Genomic DNA, 18,263 nt, shown 5'->3' with positions numbered 1-18,263 from the left:
TCTTTCTAAGTGATGATAAAACTGATATAGATCTAAAGTTATTCATATCAGAAAGATCTCCCTTCTTATATATTGGAGTTACTGTTGCCAGTTTTAGCCTATTTGGAAAAATACTTGTGGAAATACTTTGAAGATATAAGTAAGTGAAGATGCAATCACTTGAGAGTTTTAGGAATTTAGCGCTTATATTATCTAGACCTTTTGCTGTTGTGACATCAAGTTGGTCGAATTCATTTAAAATGAATGCAAGGCTTATTTAAAGGATTTTTATGCACTCTTCTTTGTTAAGTTTTGAAGTAATATGTTCATTTAATTCATCATTGGAGAATATTCTAGGAGTTGTGAAATCCACAAAAGTATTTCATTTATATTCACAAAGTAATCGTTGAGTGCATTTGCATTTTCAAGAAGTTCTTGCTTAATATCACATCTTCATTGCCATTTTCCTAAAACTGCATATCTGAGTGGAACATTTTGCAGTCTTTTACCTTATGCCCATATTCAGACATGATTTTTCTGTTTTAAAACAGAATTCTGCTTTTCTCCTGACATGAATTTTCTTGACATAGTCTGTTTTTATATCGTCTCCGATCTGGTTTTTTAAAAACTGTCTGTCCAGTCACATACCACAATGATCCTGTAAATTATTTGTTCCATATATTAGTTAGCACACGACTTGTAAAGAGTATTCTGATTGGTCAAAGTTTTAAATTCATCCAATGAATCTTCATGTAATGGAAATTGGTGGCAGAAGAAGTATGCTTGCAAAACATGGCATCCCAAGTTGTTGAGAGAGACCATGACACAAAAAGTTTAGATAAAGGTTTAAAAAACTTATGGAAATGGGAATGGCTGGAGCAAAATGTTGGCGGAAATTTAGTTGGTCAGTTTGTAAGAAAATTGAACGCTAGAGGACTGGCATTTTGTGACCTCTGAAAGAAAGATCTGAATTAGGGTAATTGCAGTTGGAAGAGTTTGGAACAGTACTTACAATAGAAGCTGCATACGAAAAAAATGAAGCTCAGAAGGCATCTCGAAAAAGTGCAGTTAATTACTATAAGCAGAAAGATTTATTGCATAAGAGAACAGATGTAGCCCTCTGTCAGAATATGCACACTGCATGTTGCCAATACAAGCACCAGCTTGAAAGGAAAAAGGCTGTCATTGAGAAGGAAAAGAAATGATTGCACTTTGAGCCAAAAAAGTCAGTGGTGACAAAATGGAAGGCAAAAGAAATCTTTGCCAAAGCCGCAAAAAGAGCTCGACTGGCATATCAACAGGTTGTATCCATTGGAGAAAAAGACAAGTGAATGTATGGGAATATTGGTATATAGTTGATGTACTTGGTTGTTTATTTTACAGATTTGTTTATGAAAAGAGAGAAGTATAATATATTTGCTGCAAAAATTGACAAATTATTGTGACTTAATTACGATGTGAACACTGACATGCACATGAAATAACTTAGCATCAGTAGTACAATAGTATTATAGAACAAATTCATGTGACAATAAATATTGTGAAATATTGAAACCAAGTTGAACACTTTTGGTAAGTTTATTAGTATTTCAAATGATTATTTTGGTTTATTTTATGATCATAAGTTGCACCAGGAGCAGTTTTTTATGAGACTTGGAGTAAAATACATTTTTGGTCTGGGAGCAGAGGCCCTTGGATCGGGGGGGGGGGGGGGGGCACTGCCACTCGAGACCCCATTGGGGGAGGACCCCCAAACCCCCTTTAAAAAATTCAGGTTATTTTATGGAAGACCAAAATCATATCTACATATTGTAGACAGTCATGACAATGTATTTTACTTGTGTGTCTGCATGATTGCACATTATGCCCACCTTCAAAACAGTAGAAACATCTTGATTTCTGATGACGGTTAGAACAGTTTGCATGGTCCCAATTATGTTTGTGATCTATGTTTCTATGCTTTTTAGAGGCCTATTGGCTGTCATTTACTATTGGGAAAATCTCATTTACTGCATGGAGAAAGTGGGACAAACCCTTCTTATTTAGATGAATTTTGTCATTTGCAGTTAAGTATTCCAGAACTAATCCAGACTTGGTCACGAATCCATGTTCAATGTCTATCATTCTGTGATTCCACTCATGACATAGATGTTCAATTAGAGCATTCAACTCACTAATGTAAATTGGGCATGCACTGCTTAAATAGACTGAGCATTTAGGATTTTCCAGGTATATGTTGTTTAGGATGTTATAAAAATGGTTTCAATCTGGTTAATATGAGCACTGTTATTTACACCATTGCCACCAACACTGATTATAACGTTGTCATATTGAGAAAGGTTAATATTTCTCATGGCATCAAACATATGACCATTTTCTACCCCAGGTAAACACTTAACTTGAACCCAAGGATTCGGACCTCTTTCATTTACGTATTTAATAATGGAGTTTACAATTATGAGTGTTTTTTTTCTGGAATTATCATGTTCTTTGATGTTTTCTTCTCTGTCTTTGCTAGAATCCAGTGTATTACGAAATCTAAACCTGTTATTTCTGAGATATGAAGACCCTTTCTTGCTATTTGTGACATTGTGTGGTAGTGTTTTCTACTGCAGCTTGAGGGACTGAGGGTTTTTCCTATATTCTGGGTGGGTTTGAAATTATTATTTTCTCTCTGGGCATTTCCTTTTTTTTTCATAAGTTGGCTTATTTCACTGATGTGTTTTTGTGACTCTTCTTTGAGAATATTGACAATTTCTGTCTTCATATTTATAATGTCTTCCTGCATTGCTGTTAAAATGTCAGGATGCATGCTGTTGTAGGCAGCATAGCCATATTTAAACTGCATAATTTCTGACAGAAGCGAATCTTTGTCTTTATTTATTTTACTTTCTCTTTCATTTTTGTGTTGTCCTCTTCCAGAATAAGGCTAGATGTCTTACTTAGGTCACATCTGATGGATTTATTTGTTTTTTCAAGGCTCATTAATTTTTATTCCTTGCTGACTTCTGTTTGGTTTTTAAGGATTCACATTCCTTTGACAGTTTATTGGCCTTTGCTGTCATTTTTGCAAGTTCTTCTTGTAGCAATTTGTTTTGCCTCATTAGGGCTGTCATGTCTTTTTCACCCTGCAGTTCAGAAACTTTATCTGGCTGAGCATCAGCCTTTATGATGGCCTTGGGGAGCAATTCATTATTGTTGCTTTTTCCAGCTAGCTCAGCTGAAATTTCCTCACTACTGTGATTTTCACTTTTTGGTTCCTGAATGGAGGAAGATCTTAGGCGACTTAATTGGTGTAACAGCACTTATTTCTGTGTCTGTATTCCCAACAGGGGAGAGCTGTACATGGCCTTCCATTAAATGAACAGTAGACCCACTAGAGGTTAGCAAAGACTGATTTGGGGTGCTACTAGCATGCACAATATTCTGATTGTTTCCGTGACAACTTGTTTCAGAATAAATTTCTGCAGCTAGGAGATGAAAATTAGTTTCTGTCCATTCTTTATAGTTAGGCCTCTAGTTATAATTAGGCCCCAGAATAAGTAATGTATTTGTGGAACTATAAAGAGTCACTGTAAGTAGGACTGCACATTTTCTGGTGAATTCAGAATTTTGACGATCAAGCCATTATGTTTATTATCATTTCCTTGACCATACCTTGAGGTCAGCTTGTTCTGCCATTCTGATATAAGCTTTATATTACAAATAGTTATAGAGTTTGTGTTGTACTTTAGACTGTAATTACCATCATCAATATTTGATAGTTGTTTTGTGGGAGTAGTGTAAAGTTCACTTTTAGAGAATCCAGAGAAGCTGCTGCATTCTGAAATTCTCTTGATGCTATCATTGATGGATTTCTTCTATTCTGTGCCAGTGCAATAAATGATCTGAAGGTTTAGATATACTGTATTTACCATATATGTTGGGACACCATAAATTAATTTTAAAAGTAATTTTTTTTGTGCACTGTATGTTCTGGGACATATCGTTTTTTTTTCCAGTCATAAATTGTGGGACACATTTTAAATCATTAGAAAATTACTTGTCGGAAAATGCACTCCAACTGAAATTTTATTTTATAAAATATAAAACTGTGCACTTGAGTTAAAACTCTTTAATCCACTGCAGCTGCATCTAATCAACACAACCCTTCTCCTGCACATGTATGATCCATTCTTTCTATGCATGAATATTTTATTTAGCTTTTTCATACCATGAAAAATTGTAAGAGGCAACACATCACCTGAAGCAGAAACTGCAAGGACTAAAGTCAGAGTTTTTAAAAATCTGCACCAGTCTTGCGAATTCTCACACTTTTTTCCCCCATCTTATTGTTAGTCCATCCAAGAATGCTATCAAAGTACACAAGAATTTCATCCATGTTAATTAGATCATATTGTCGGCAAAATCATCTGCTTCCCTTCTGGCCTTTCTGCTTCTCTTCTGGCCTTCACAAATTCATCACATGATTTTATTTTATCCAAATCTTCTGTGTAGTGCTGGGTCATTGATGTCCGTGCACGAAGCACTATATTGTGTCACTTTAAAAATAGTTCAGTTGTTTCAGTTTATTGTGAAAATTCCCATGAATACTGGTGAAAAGGAACCAATGTTAGCATCTGTATCTTGGCCGTCATTGTATATTTAGAAAACAACAACAAAATTGGCACACATAAAAGAATCTATAGTCGGCTTCTGAGGTCAGCATGCTTTGCAACAAAATGACCTTTATATTATTGCAATAAAATAACCTCTATATTGATATCCTTTAAAAACAAATGGCTTCAGAGTATCTAAAGTTGGCTTCTGAGGTTGGCTTGCTTTGTAATAAAAATAACCTTTGTCTTTGATGTCCTGTCAGTAAGTTCAAAGAAGGAGTTGTTTACTTCTCGCTGCCAGTTGTGTTTATTCACCACCTGGGCTTTTATGTGCTTGGCATCTGTAGTAATAATTTGTTGTTGTTGTTGTTGTTCTAGAGTTTAACGCCATTTTTCAGCACAAGATAGGCTATACATGGCGGCCAGTATAACTGATGGAGGAAGAACCCTGGAAAACCCAGGGAAGAACCACTGACCCATGAGAAGCTACTGGCAGGCTTTCCCACGTACCCACATTAGCCGAGCCTTGGACTCGAACCCACGCAGACAGAAGTGAGATGGTAGTGATCCGGAACGGTGAGCGCTTTAGACCACTCAGCCACTCGGGGCCCCTATAGTAGTAATTAATACAAAGGAGCATTGGGTAAATAGTAATGATACTTTGGTAACCCATGCTGGCGAAAAGATTGTCACTTGCACTCAGTTGAATGTGTTTTCATAGAATGATTTTTATTTGTGAGATACTCTTTATAGAGTAGACCTGGCTATAATTCAGTCTTGATTATTTTGCACCTAACACCACATCATGCGTGGATGGCAGTTGTCTTCAAGATATTAGTTGATTATTTCCCTTTCGTTTGCAATTTTGTTGGATATATTTTCAGTCAGATAACATATTCAAACCTTTGAGCACAACCAAACAATTTGTTTTTCAATATTCTTGCCAATGAACAACGCGGCATGTGTTATCGGACATAAGCGATACATGCTACAGTATGGAAGCCTGTGCTACTTATGTGCATTTCATTTTATTCTTTAATGCTCATTTGAGAAAAAAAGGAATAAATGATAACAATACAAGGTTAGTTTCTTTTTTTAAATTATCAAATAAGTGTTTTGTTTGTCTATTTTATTGCAATTTGGGGGGGAGAAGCACAAATGCAAAAAAAAGTTATTTCGAGTCTTAAGTCTTGGGACAGAGGACCTAGGTGAAAAAGTTTCACCATAAGTTCAGGGACAGGAAAAAATATAATTATTTTCATCGTGTCCCAATATATACAGTAAATATGGTAGCCATTGTAGTTCAGCTAGTCCACTTGGGTAGCCATCTTGGATTACTTAAAATCCTTTGTTTTGAACAGGTTTCCAAAATTCTCTTGAATAACAGATAATGTGCACATTAAATTTCACTTCTACTAACTTAATATTTTCATATATCTTCTGTATTACTGTTATTACACCAAATCCCTTGAATGTTGAGCTGTAACTATAGTCAGAGATATAGTGCCTGATTTTAAATTATTGAATCTGAATATTAGAGACATAGAAGATATATTATTACTCCTTTACTCCTTGAAATTTGGAATGAATACAGCACCACTGATGAATAAGCCTGTTCTCTTGAATATTTATTGAACAAAAGAACCACAATCTGTCACGTTGAACCTGGCTGCTGGCTGAGCAAATTTTCACATCACAAAATAGTTCTTGCATAGAATTGAAAGAGAAAAATAATGTCAAAGATTCATGAAAAGAAACATCATGTAGCCTTTTGATCAAAGATATTTCAGGATGATGAATTAAACACACATATTCCTGGATTTAGCTGTTACTTTAATTGCACTACAATTCCCCATATCCTCTTCTCCTAACTCCACTGAGGTAATAATAGCTATAATGTAGTGTAGTGTGATGCAAATGAGACCATCTTATATTTAGGTAATATTGCAAGTGGTCCATCATTATAATATAGTGTATGGAAGCCATATTTGATGGTGGATTGGTTATATATATATATATATATATATATATATATATATATATATATATATATATATATATGTGTGTGTGTGTGTGTGTGTGTGTGTGTGTGTGTGTGTGTGTGTGTGTGTGATGAAGCGTGTGTGAGAGGATAACAACATTAAGGAGAGAATCTGAGCATAACAAATAACACTGGAAAACGATTTGTTGATGCAGGCCACATAAGTGATGATTGTATTGAAAATAATCATATGTTCATATGATCTAACATGCATAAGGTTATTTACAAAATTACTTTAACATAGTACATGTATGTGATAAACGACTTAGTTTAAATTCAGACCTGAATGTAAATTTGTAACCATCAAACCAAAAAACAATCCATTTGGGAGCTGAGACCGCCATAACACAGGAACCATGCAAGTCACCCACTTTGCATGGGGCCTGTGCAGCCCCAAAATGGACCATGGCCCACATCAACCATGCCTTTCGAATTCTGCTCAGACATTTGTGGCTCCCAAGTGAGAAGGATAGAAGTGCCAACTGTGAAGATTGCACATAGTGAACAAATATCAATGCTGTTGTATCCACGTTAGAGTTATATGGTTCTTGACTTCCACCAATTCAAGTTATTCAAAGATTCGTGGTTGTTGTAATTATTCAGCCGAGGTTCCTCATGTGTACTTTTCCTGTCATATTCATCTGCAGTGAACCCACTTGCCATTCTGATGGGATTATACAGTGTGTTCAGGTCTGTGAACCCACTAGACCTGAAATGGAAGGTAACGTTTGCGCAAGTAGTTATGTGACATGAAAATAACGTGATATACAATATCTATATATAATGTAGGGATGAATGTTGAACCTGATATTTACCCAGATTATGATTATGATGGAAAATGCACTTGAAGGTGGTTTTAAAAAAGTGTAACTAAGAACCCTCGATACACCTTTGTGTGCTAACTTAATTGAAAACCGAAAGAAATTAGAGGTTGGAATGATGTTCAGAACATCTAATATATCATTTGAAAGCATCCGATTTCCATCGCCCTAACTGAAGAATCTGATTATCAGACAAGCCCTGCACCGCAGCAGTTGTTGCTGCTCTGATTCTAAAGCTTTTGACTCCTGAAGCATTTTGGATCAAATCTGCAGAATTGCAGAGCAAGTTTGAGCTGTGCATTGAATTCTGCCCGAGTTATAGGTGTGTTTGAAAGATACTTAAATATCGGGCCTGAACCCATACCTCGCCTTTGGATGTATCACCGGAGATTTGAGACAGGACAAACTGCATCATTATTGTTTTTATTAATTTTTAAGGTGAACTTCTGGCCCTGGCTGTGTTTGAAGGTGTTGAATGTTAGAGTGATGGAATGGTGGTCAAGAGCCAACTGATGAGTGTGCAACAGATTGGGGTTATGGAGGCTAAGGAACTGCACTGTGATCTCCCCAATTCTCAGGAAGGCATGGAATGCCAAGGAAAACATAGCTCGAAATAGGAACTGTTTGTATCAAGAAGTTATAGTACCAGTTGTAGCATGGATAAGTTTTTCTAAAATACACTTGTCAGTTGGCAATCTCACATCACAAGAAACTATTCCTGTGGCATGCTTGCAGCAGTTTCTGTATTAGGAAAGAGTTTGTAGGGTCTGCATAATTATTGATTTTGTCTACAAACCCAATGGCAGATACATATCAGGATATTGTTGCTGAGGCATAGTGCTTGTTAACCAGGTAAGAAATGAAAAGTGCCAAATTAGCCTGAGAGGCTGGGATTGAGGTTTCCAAGGTATATTCTGCCGTGAAAGTTCGATAATGTTCCAGCTGCGTCGGTATGCTGCTTTTGACATTTTTGTCGAGGTACTATCCAGTAGAGTAGCAAGTGTATTTGTTAGTGAATCAAGTTGGGAAGTGCCAGTATTGACACTGGTTCTGGGTCTGCATGTGGAGCCAAGATTTGGAATCTGTGCACCTGCAATCGAGAAATAGCATCAGCCAGAACATTTTTCTTTCCTGGCATGTGACAGGTTTGAAACAGTATGTTGTATCTGAGGCATGCAAGGACCAGATCTCTAACAAGGAACATAATGGCAGGGTTCTTTGAGGTTTGCTTATTTACAATATCAGCCAGTGCCTTGTTGTCTGTGTGAAAGTAAATGCAATTGTTTGCAAGTTGAGGGGCCCAAATTTTGATGGCTTGAACAATTTGATATAGCTCAAGAACTGTGATATTTGGCTCTCACCATTCTTTATTCCATGCACCATAGAAACATTTGCTGCCCATTACCCTGCCATAGCCAACTGTGTTGGATGCATCGGTGTGCAAATGAATGGCATGAGAGTCCAGCCAGCGATCAGGGAGGAATAAAGATATACCATTGAATTCTCGCAGGAATGTGCACCACAGATGCAGATTAGCCTGAACCTCCCTCATAATGTGCATGAAGTGATGTGGTTTTGACACACTCACTGTCAAATCAATCAACCTTCTCAAGGAAGCTCTGCCTGGCAGGACAACTGCACACATGAAATTGAGTGTAATAATTATGGATTGGAGCTATGGAACATCATTTTTGGTTTTTGTAGGCAGAGTGGTATCAGACTGTAGCAGTTCTGGAGTTTATCTATGGGAAGTCTTACTTCCATCTTGATTGTAACCAGTTCATAGTCCAAAAAGGTCAGTGATCTGCAATAAAGAATTAAGAATTTGTCAAATTTTTCCTTACAGGTGTTATAGTTTGATTCCAACAGCAGAAGTCATCTTAAACATGTTCCATGTGGTCAGTGCCCAATTTGAGTCCTGCAACCCACTGTAATGCAGTGCTTAAATATTCAAAGATTTGACAGCTGGAGCTACAGCCAATAGGAAGGCACTTATCATAATAATACAGGTCATTCCAAGAGAAGCCAAACATATGATACTGAGTTGGGCAGAGTGGAACAATTCTGAAGGTACTAGCTATGTCAGTTTTTGCCATAACACAACCTCTACCAAATTTTTAATGATTGCAATAGTGTGTTTCACAGTTTGATATTGAACAACACTTTTTCCCAGAGATATGCCATCATTATAGAAGGCCCATGAGGATATGATAAATGGTGAATCATTCAAAAAGTACCAGGTGTTTTCTTTGGAACCAAGCCAAGGGGTGATATTTGAAATAGTGAGAAAGGGTGGCTCTTGAAAGACCTCGCAAACATGCCAGCATCAAGTTTTTTGTCTATTTTGTCTTGCACAATCTGTGGATTTTGTATGGCTGATTTTAGATTATGAGTTTGAATAGGTGACAGAGAACCCTTGTGCCCCAGATTAAATCCAAGTGTAAATCCATGTATCAAACTTTTTATCTTGGCTGTGTTGTACACTTTCAACCAATGTTGTACCCTGTCAGCTTTAACAGGAGTAGGAAGCTTACAGTTTTTGCAGGTCTTCTTTCCCTTGCTGGCTGTGTTGTAGGGAGTTTGCTGTAGGTCCTTAGGAATGAGTAGGTTTGTAGCCACCACAAAAGGGCTACATGCTATCAGGTCTAGCCTGTTTTGGGGCATATTTTGGCAACAATTGAATGGGTGTTGAATGGGCAGTTTGCATTTGGTGAAGGGATGAGCTTCCAAGCATTTGAAACAATTACGCTGGTATTTACTTGCTAGCCCTGCAGAACACTGCAGCCCCCTATGGTGGTTAAAGCAGGCCCCTTTCGGGGGAGACTGAGGATGGTAATGTGGCAGTGCTGGTGGCCATCCTGTCACCAATGCTGTCAAGAACATATCGCATGTAAAGTTCAAGGTGGGTGGAACTGTACTTTGCCTCTCCCCTCTCTATCATGCGATGAAACTGCTCATCATTAGTATCTCCAATGAGCCCTGCACTCAGACAACTTCATGATGATTTCCATGTGGCAAGATAGCACAGTGCTCAACCTGGGGGATTTCATGCATAATATTATAGCGAATCTGTTCCATGTTGTCAACCTATGATTGATCGAGAGTGGGGATTTCATGGCCATGGGGACTAGGTTCAATTCAGATGTGTTTGATGTGATATTGAACTGTATATATATTATCTGTGGATGTTGAAAGAAGAGTTTGAGAATCTATGTATGCCCCAGCCCAAATCTGCTGCTTAATTTTTTCAGTTATAGAGGCAGTTATATCATATGACATGCTTACAAAGTTGGATTGATTTTGTGTATCTAAAGTAGTAATAGGTGTTAAGAAATCACTTAAGAGTACCTATACCTGTATGAGAGAGTCCTGTTAAGGCTGAGGTAGCCTGTGCAATGTCTTCCCCCGACTGACTGTTGAACATTCTTTCTGTTTGGGCGCTGGAGGAGGCAGATGGCCCTTGCTCCGGTTCCCGTGACAACATGGCAGGTTGTTGCGGACGAGTCGCCCTATACAGCATTTCCAAGATGTGGTCCAACTTTCTATCTACTTGAGTGGTGATGACTGGTGTAATCTGCTGTACCACCTGCTGTGTTATCCGGTCAACAGTAGCTTTGTCAATTGTATCTGCATGTGTTGCTCCAGCTCCATGCTGCTGTTTATGGTGGTCAACTGACCTAATCCATAAACCGTTGGACTTAACCCTCTTTACAGCCCGTTTAACCCCTGCTGATGCTTTGCGCTTGGTTGGTATGATCTGGTAAAGTTAGAAAAAATAATGTATTGAACATAATAGTAAATAGTAAGAAACAAGTAATATGGACTATCTTGTATGGACCTATGCACAAGGCATGCTATTATTTAATGGAAAATGCACAAACAAATTGTCATTGGCAAACTGATGAATGTATGGTTACCATATATATATATATATATATATATATATATATATATATATATATATATATATATATATATATATTTTTTTTTTTTTTTTGAAAGCTATAATGGGTGTGACCAATTTGTTATTAGCAAAATGGCATATGTATAGAAGATGGCAGTCAACAGGCTGATACAAAAGTGCAAAAGGAAACGAGGACAGTTATGGGACCTGGCCTGTTATCTCCCAAAGTGAGCAGATAACTAAAGACATTAGAACATGGGAAGCCACTCATAAAAGACCCCTTGTGAAATAATAATCTCGGCATAAGCTGACACAGAATGATCTGTTTAATCTCATATTTCTTATGTAAAAGCATAGCCAATGCAACCGTCTTATGTGCAGTTACCTCTGGCGATGTATCGGTGTTTACATCATTGTCCCCAATCAGGAGAATTACAATGTCGGGGCTTCTTATGCACACTTTATTCATGTCATGTTGCAAAACTTGTCGATTGTGCGCCCTCTGACACCCTTCATGTTTACTTTACAAACTTCTGTTATGTTAAAAGACGAAACTAGTCTAAGATCCGTCCCGAACCTTAAATACTGATCTAGCCATTTACAAAGGGAATGACCCATAAAAAGTGCTTTTGTCATTGTCTTTCCAAATTTAGACGATCGCTATGTACAAAAGAAAAATCAACTCAACTTCTTGTTTCCATAGTGAGAGCAAGAAAATGATCCTTACGATTATGAGGAATAATAGTGCAAAGAAACAGGAACAATTAGGATTAGAAAGAAGAAAAATGTAAAAATTATGCTCACTGAATATACTACCCATATCTTCAAGAATTCTTTTGCAAGTGACGCCAAGGATGCTGACCCATATATTCGTACACCTTAAAACTATATTCCATTGGCTGAACATGTCACAAACTATATTCCATTGGCTGAACATGTCACGTGACCCCATTCCTGGGTTTGGATGGCCCCAGATGGTCGATATTGCTTTCTTTCCAGTGCCCAACAAGACCCATTCACCCCTCATCACAAATATCCTTGCGCTAGCACAAATATATATATTTAGGCCTATCACAGGTGATTAGTTGAAGTCTTAAGATTTTACTTTTGTTAATGTAGGAAAGATATTATATTGCACTTTCAGTAACTGCTCCCTGCCTTTTTTCTGTTAGTTATGTATACATCCTTTGCTATAGGTGGCATCACTTATAACAGTGCAGTGTTATGGATTCCATAAACCATGTTTAGTGAGGGAACACTTGTATCATTACCTGAGGATAGGTTTTAGTGTTGCATTCAGGTCTGCACAATCTAACATTTCCCTCCCCATTCCACTGGCAACTTCCTTACGAAGACAAACTTAAAGGGGGAGAAGTTGTACAAAAGAAATAAGATTGCACATGTTTAATATAATGGTGTGTGATAATTAATTTAAAATGTAGTCAATTTACATCTAAATATTCCAGTTTCCTTTCCATATGCCAGTACCATTCAGTATGGTTTATCTGTAGAACTTCACTTCCCTGGAAATTGGTCAGTGCATATGCACTCAGATTACAATTATTTTTCCTGTATAGTTGGTACATTTCTTTGTCAGTAATGAACTTTCCCCTATATGTCCAGCTCCTAATAAATAATATGTAATCTAAATTATCTTCGAGGATGAACTCACTGTGACATTCTTGCTATAAGTTATCCGTCATTTTTTGAGAGGCTGGACTGTAAACAACGTTCAGTGGGTCACAGATTTTCACTTTGGGATCAGCACCACTCAGTGTGCACTCTTGCCAAAATACATACTGACAACCACACCATAATGCTAATATTCTAAAGAATAAACAATTTCCTCTAAATCTATACCCAGAATGCCTCAATCTAACTCATGCATCACCACCAAAATTAGAGAGGAAAAAATGTTCTAAATTAGACTGGGACTTGTAACATTCAAGGGTACAAGCAATGATTCTGACAAGAGACCACATGCATGCATAATTGTGCCTAGAGGGATATTGAAATTGGTGTGTGGCTTGGACAGACTGGTAGCTGTCATACTTAGCACTTGTCAGGTGTTAGAAATCATTAAACGAAATACTGATAGTGGGGAGAGAATAAATGTCATTTCAGTAATTTCAGCACCTTACATGACATGACATGTGACATGGAGATCAATGACTGCCAGAGAAAAAATGCAAGCATAATCCTAGGTTGCAGTTATCATATTCATGGTTTTAACTGAACTGGAAAGGTGGTATGAAAATGTGATCTGTTTATAAAATAAAGAAGGAAACAAATTTCACAACCGAGAAAGGTTGCATAACTTTGGGGACATGTTTGATGGTGAAGAAAAGATTGCTGACTGTTTACTAAGAACCTCCATCATATGGTATGTTTGGAAAGCTAGTAGTAATTTGATGACTAAACCCCTCAGTAAGGTATGGTACTCTTCACTTCCCTTTGGGGAGGGAGGGGGCCAGGAGGTGTACCTCCTTGTAACGTTTTGGATGCAAAACTTCACAACATTGCTTATAGTACTCCATTTATTTCTATCCTCATTATAGGTGGATCACTTGTGTACTGAGAGATTTTATAGTGAGTTGCCCCTTTATGTTTTAATAATCAACTTGATATTGATACATTTTTTTTTTGTAGACAGTAAAATGAAAAGTCGTGGGTCTGATCAAAGTTTCTCCAGTACCAGTTCTGTCAGTGAGGATGATGATGCAGGGGAACCATCTTTTCAAGACAGTTGTTTTCATGATCAACAGGAGTCAACCCAACTACTACAAAATAGTTCTGGGAGTTTAGTGCAGTACAGGAATGCTCATAGTTACAAACGTAGTCTTTCCCAGGAGTCCAAGTCAGTGTTGACCAATTCTTACAAACTTCATGACAATGTTTCTTTCAGTTGTGACAAGGATCGAATAACACAAGAGTGTCGTAAACTTGAAGTCTCCATTCGAGCACTTTCTGCAGATTGTATTTGCCATGAACAGTCATTATCTCAAGATGGCAATGTCTACGGATGGTCCCATCCTGAAGGAGATGGGATAATTTTTGATGAAACAAGCAGTAAATTTGATTGCTCAGATAAAATGACAACACAGAACAAAAGTCTTTCATCAAAAAATTGGGCAGAAATATCAGAAACTGTAAATGAAAAGTCTCTTTTAATTGAAAACACTCAGGGTGCAAACTGCAATACTTTGAATGAGAAGTTTTCTTTTTTTAAGTTTATGAAGTCAGATATGAAATCTTTAGATTTAGGAAACTTTGAAGCACAGGGAGACGAAGTTTTTTACCCTGTGATGTCATCTCACTGTGGTATACCCAGAAAAATAGTTAATTCATCTAAAAGTGAAAGTGTTCATTTCAAAAATGATGAGAAGAAGCACAGATTATCACTCTTTGAGATCCTTAAGATGAAATTCATGAAATTTCTCGATGATGACTATCAGATTGAGGAAAACAAAATAAAAAATAATATAGAGAAAACTTGCCGAAAGAAAGGGGAAAGATTAGAACTAAAAGATGATTCATGTTTATTTTCAGATGAGTTACACTTTGAAAATAGAGCAGCATTGTCAAATAATTTGTGTTCATTTCCAAATCCATTTAGTTTTGCAGTCAGGGAATTTCCATTGAGCAGCTGCCCAATATTCCGTCAAAGCTTTGTTCTTGACATGAGTGATGACTGTACAGACACAGAATATTTGAGTCATAACGATGCATCATTAAACAAAGCTAGTCTGCAATGTGTTAGTGAGGAGAAATGTCAGAGCCCCTTGTCAAACTTGAAGAGCACTTTTGATGCAGAGGAGAGTTTCCTTCCAGTAAATAATCAAAACTTAGAACCAGTCAGTGGTATTCAGGATTTTGTTATGACAGGAACCTTAGAGGCATCAGCAGAGTCAAACATGGAAGGTAACAGTGATCAGAATGAAATGAATAACCATAATCATAACAACAAAGAAGAAGTAACAAGTGACCACAAGTACATTTATTCAAATAAAGCTAGTGTACAGAAACAAACTTTGGAATCTATAGTCAAAGTGGAGAGGGAGTGCCAAAGATCATTGAAACCAAAGTTCTACATCAATCAAGAGGATATATTAGTACCCAACGATACAATTACACATGAGGAAGATTTTCATTGTTCAAACTTTATGCTAGGAAGTATTAACTTGGCATTAGATGAAAGTAGTCCACATGATAATTTTGTGACCGGCTCAAATCAAAAGGACCACTGCCAAATTCTTCCTGCAGCTGATGTAGATATGAAATGGAATGAAAAAAGAATTTCTGAAAATATAAATAATGGGAAGATTCGGTCCTGGGGATTATATAAAGAAGTAGGAAAATCAGGGAATGAAAAAAGAATGGAATATAACTGCCAGCCTGATTTACAATGTCAGCAGGATGTCAAAAAATGTCTTTCTACTGCATCAATGTCTAATTCATTAGCAGTGGGTAAGAAAATAAGTGAAACTGGGAAAACAAACAGAACTATTAATTCAAGCCAGTCACTTGCTAGAAATAAAAACATTACCAGTGAAAGCTTGTACCGTTTGCCTGAAGGAGAAATGAAAAATGTTAATATTAGTAGAAATTGTCACAAAGAGAAAAATCCTGATATTTCATGTTTTTCAAAAAGAGAATACTTGGGGAATAAAACAAAATCAGAATCTTGTAATTCTTGGCTTCCACTTGCAGAAGAGCCGAATGTCAAGTACAATCCTCCAAGTACTTCACATCCAGACAATAATAATTTACATAGGAACACCAACTATACTGGTGAGAGTCTCTTCATTAAAAATTCTCAGCACTTGAAAGGTATAGATATGTGCAAGAAAGGTCCAGGTCCGTCTGATGCAACCAGGCAGGAACTCTGTCGATTTTATCATGTCTTCAAGAAAGGAGAGTTGGAGCAACTTATTTCTGGACATATTGGGGACCTAAGGACAGTTCACAGCATGTTTGACCACTCAAATTGGTCTGTTATTGCTGAAAAAATGAAGTTCTAACACCATGTACATTAATTTTATTTATAAGTTTCAGTGACACCCCCCCAAAAGCATAAGCATGTGAGTTAGTTATACAGCATTGTTATGCCATGGTACTCATTTATGATCCTTTCATATTTATATTTAAGTCTGGAGATGCAGTGACATGGTTATGAATGCACAGGGCTCATGGGTTGTGGGTTCAAATCCTGCCTTGACCAGGGAGGTTGGTTGAGTTCTCTCTCAGGGCAAGGTGCTTTACTCCCCTTGCTATAGCACACAGCACTCATGTTTGGTTGAGTTCTGTCTCAGGGCAAGGTGCTTTACTCCCCTTGCTATAGCACACAGCACTCATGTATGTGTGCTAATATGCCATTCAATATCAGTTAGTTAAAGAAACTTCATTTAAGTCATTTTGAGTGTGATTGGTACAGATCTGGAAGCTGAAGTCATCCCATTATCTAGATTTTTGGTTACGCCTGTTTTAAAAGTCATGATTCTATTAGTGCTTTGTTCTGCTGTCCATTCTTTGTCTCTCTGCCTTTCTCTCCATCTTTAAATACTTGGGCATGGTTTAGAACCTTTCAGCTGCTCAGAATATTTTGCTATTGGCAATGCTCACACATGTTTGAAAATCTTTCCTGTGTATAATCTTGTACATTTCAATAAGTTTTCATTTTACAAAATGTAGATCATTGCATATACCAAATTAAGATGTTTGGCTTAAAGGTCACCTGCCACCTATATTGTACAAACGTGTGATATTATTATAGTTATAAACAAAACGCATTGGTTATGTAAGCACACCATAAAAATGTTTAATTAGACTTAAAATTCCGCTTTATAAAATGAAAAAATGATTCGGCAATCTCCGTAAACAATCGGTAGTTTCCGCGTGCCAAAACCGGATATGACGTATATTTATCCCTTCTATTCAACCTAGCCGTTCAAGTGCATAATTTCCCCACGTAAATGTCTATGTGATATAGCGTACGATCGTGCTTTTGTACTGCAAATATGGTGCACTGTGTTGCATACGGATGTAACCAAAATAGTGATGATGGGGAAAAGGCATTCTTTCTTTTTCCAAAAAACCATGTTTACCAGAAAAAAGTGTATTTAATCTGTGGGATCCAATAGGGGAGGGATGGGAAAGTTTGTATCATTTATGCCGGATTATAGTGAATTTGGCCCAAAGACAATTCGGCCCATCTCGAAATACAATTTGGCCAAACTTAACAATAGTTTGTACGTTCATTTTCTTCAACAAAAGAGCAGATTCAATGTAAGATAGGTTTTAGGGGGGAAAAAACTAAATTTAAACAAACTATTTTGATATGCTTTGAAAGAAAATAATCATACTTCGTAACATACATATTTATGAGAGAAAACACAAACTGACATATCTTGCTTGTTCTAATTAAAATATTTATATACATTTTTTATGCTAACAAATATATGCATCTGCACAATGATGTTCTCAGTTTAAGTCTTCCTGTCAAATTATCAATAATCATTTATAAAACAAAAGTATGTAACAGATAATATTCTACGTAATACGTATACATTTTGCTAAGGGTAGTGTACATGAGATATTATAACAAATATACTTAATTTTAGGCTTCACGTTGTAACACAGCTGCATACAATACATACTAGATTACACATGAGAGAGAGAGAGAGAGAGAGAGAGAGAGAGAGAGAGAAGGGGGGAAGAATGATGTTGAGCATTTTGTCAGTATTTAGTTGTTACAATATGAAGCTCTTACCAGTTTATTGTTTTTATTTTTCAAGGTGTCTTAGTGTTTGTGCGAGTAAATTGAAAGCTTGTCATTACTTGTCAGTATTGTCAATCATATTTCCTCCATTATTCCGTACAAATTAGAAAGGAAACAGTTTTGTGTTTAATTTGTGCCCCCC

General features: G+C 36.9%; 1 protein-coding gene across 2 annotated transcripts in view; it reads left to right on the top strand.

Moving 5' to 3' along the window:
• Window positions 1-16,414, top strand: part of LOC149798342 (uncharacterized) — a 99,804-nt gene extending 83,390 nt beyond the window's left edge. For both annotated transcript variants that reach the window (XM_089963485.1, XM_089963486.1), the window contains exon 5: window positions 13,993-16,414. In XM_089963485.1, the coding sequence (XP_089819611.1) occupies window positions 13,993-16,364 (2,372 nt within the window). In that variant the 3' untranslated portion in view covers window positions 16,365-16,414. The remainder of the gene's footprint in view (window positions 1-13,992) is intronic.
• Window positions 16,415-18,263: the final 1,849 nt, after the last annotated feature.

This window comes from Sinohyriopsis cumingii, chromosome 6 (genome assembly GCF_028554795.1).
Source record: "Sinohyriopsis cumingii isolate HCF-2022 chromosome 6, ASM2855479v2, whole genome shotgun sequence".
Classification (NCBI taxonomy): Eukaryota; Metazoa; Mollusca; class Bivalvia; order Unionida; family Unionidae; genus Sinohyriopsis; species Sinohyriopsis cumingii.
This window is presented reverse-complemented; position numbering and strand designations above follow the sequence as displayed.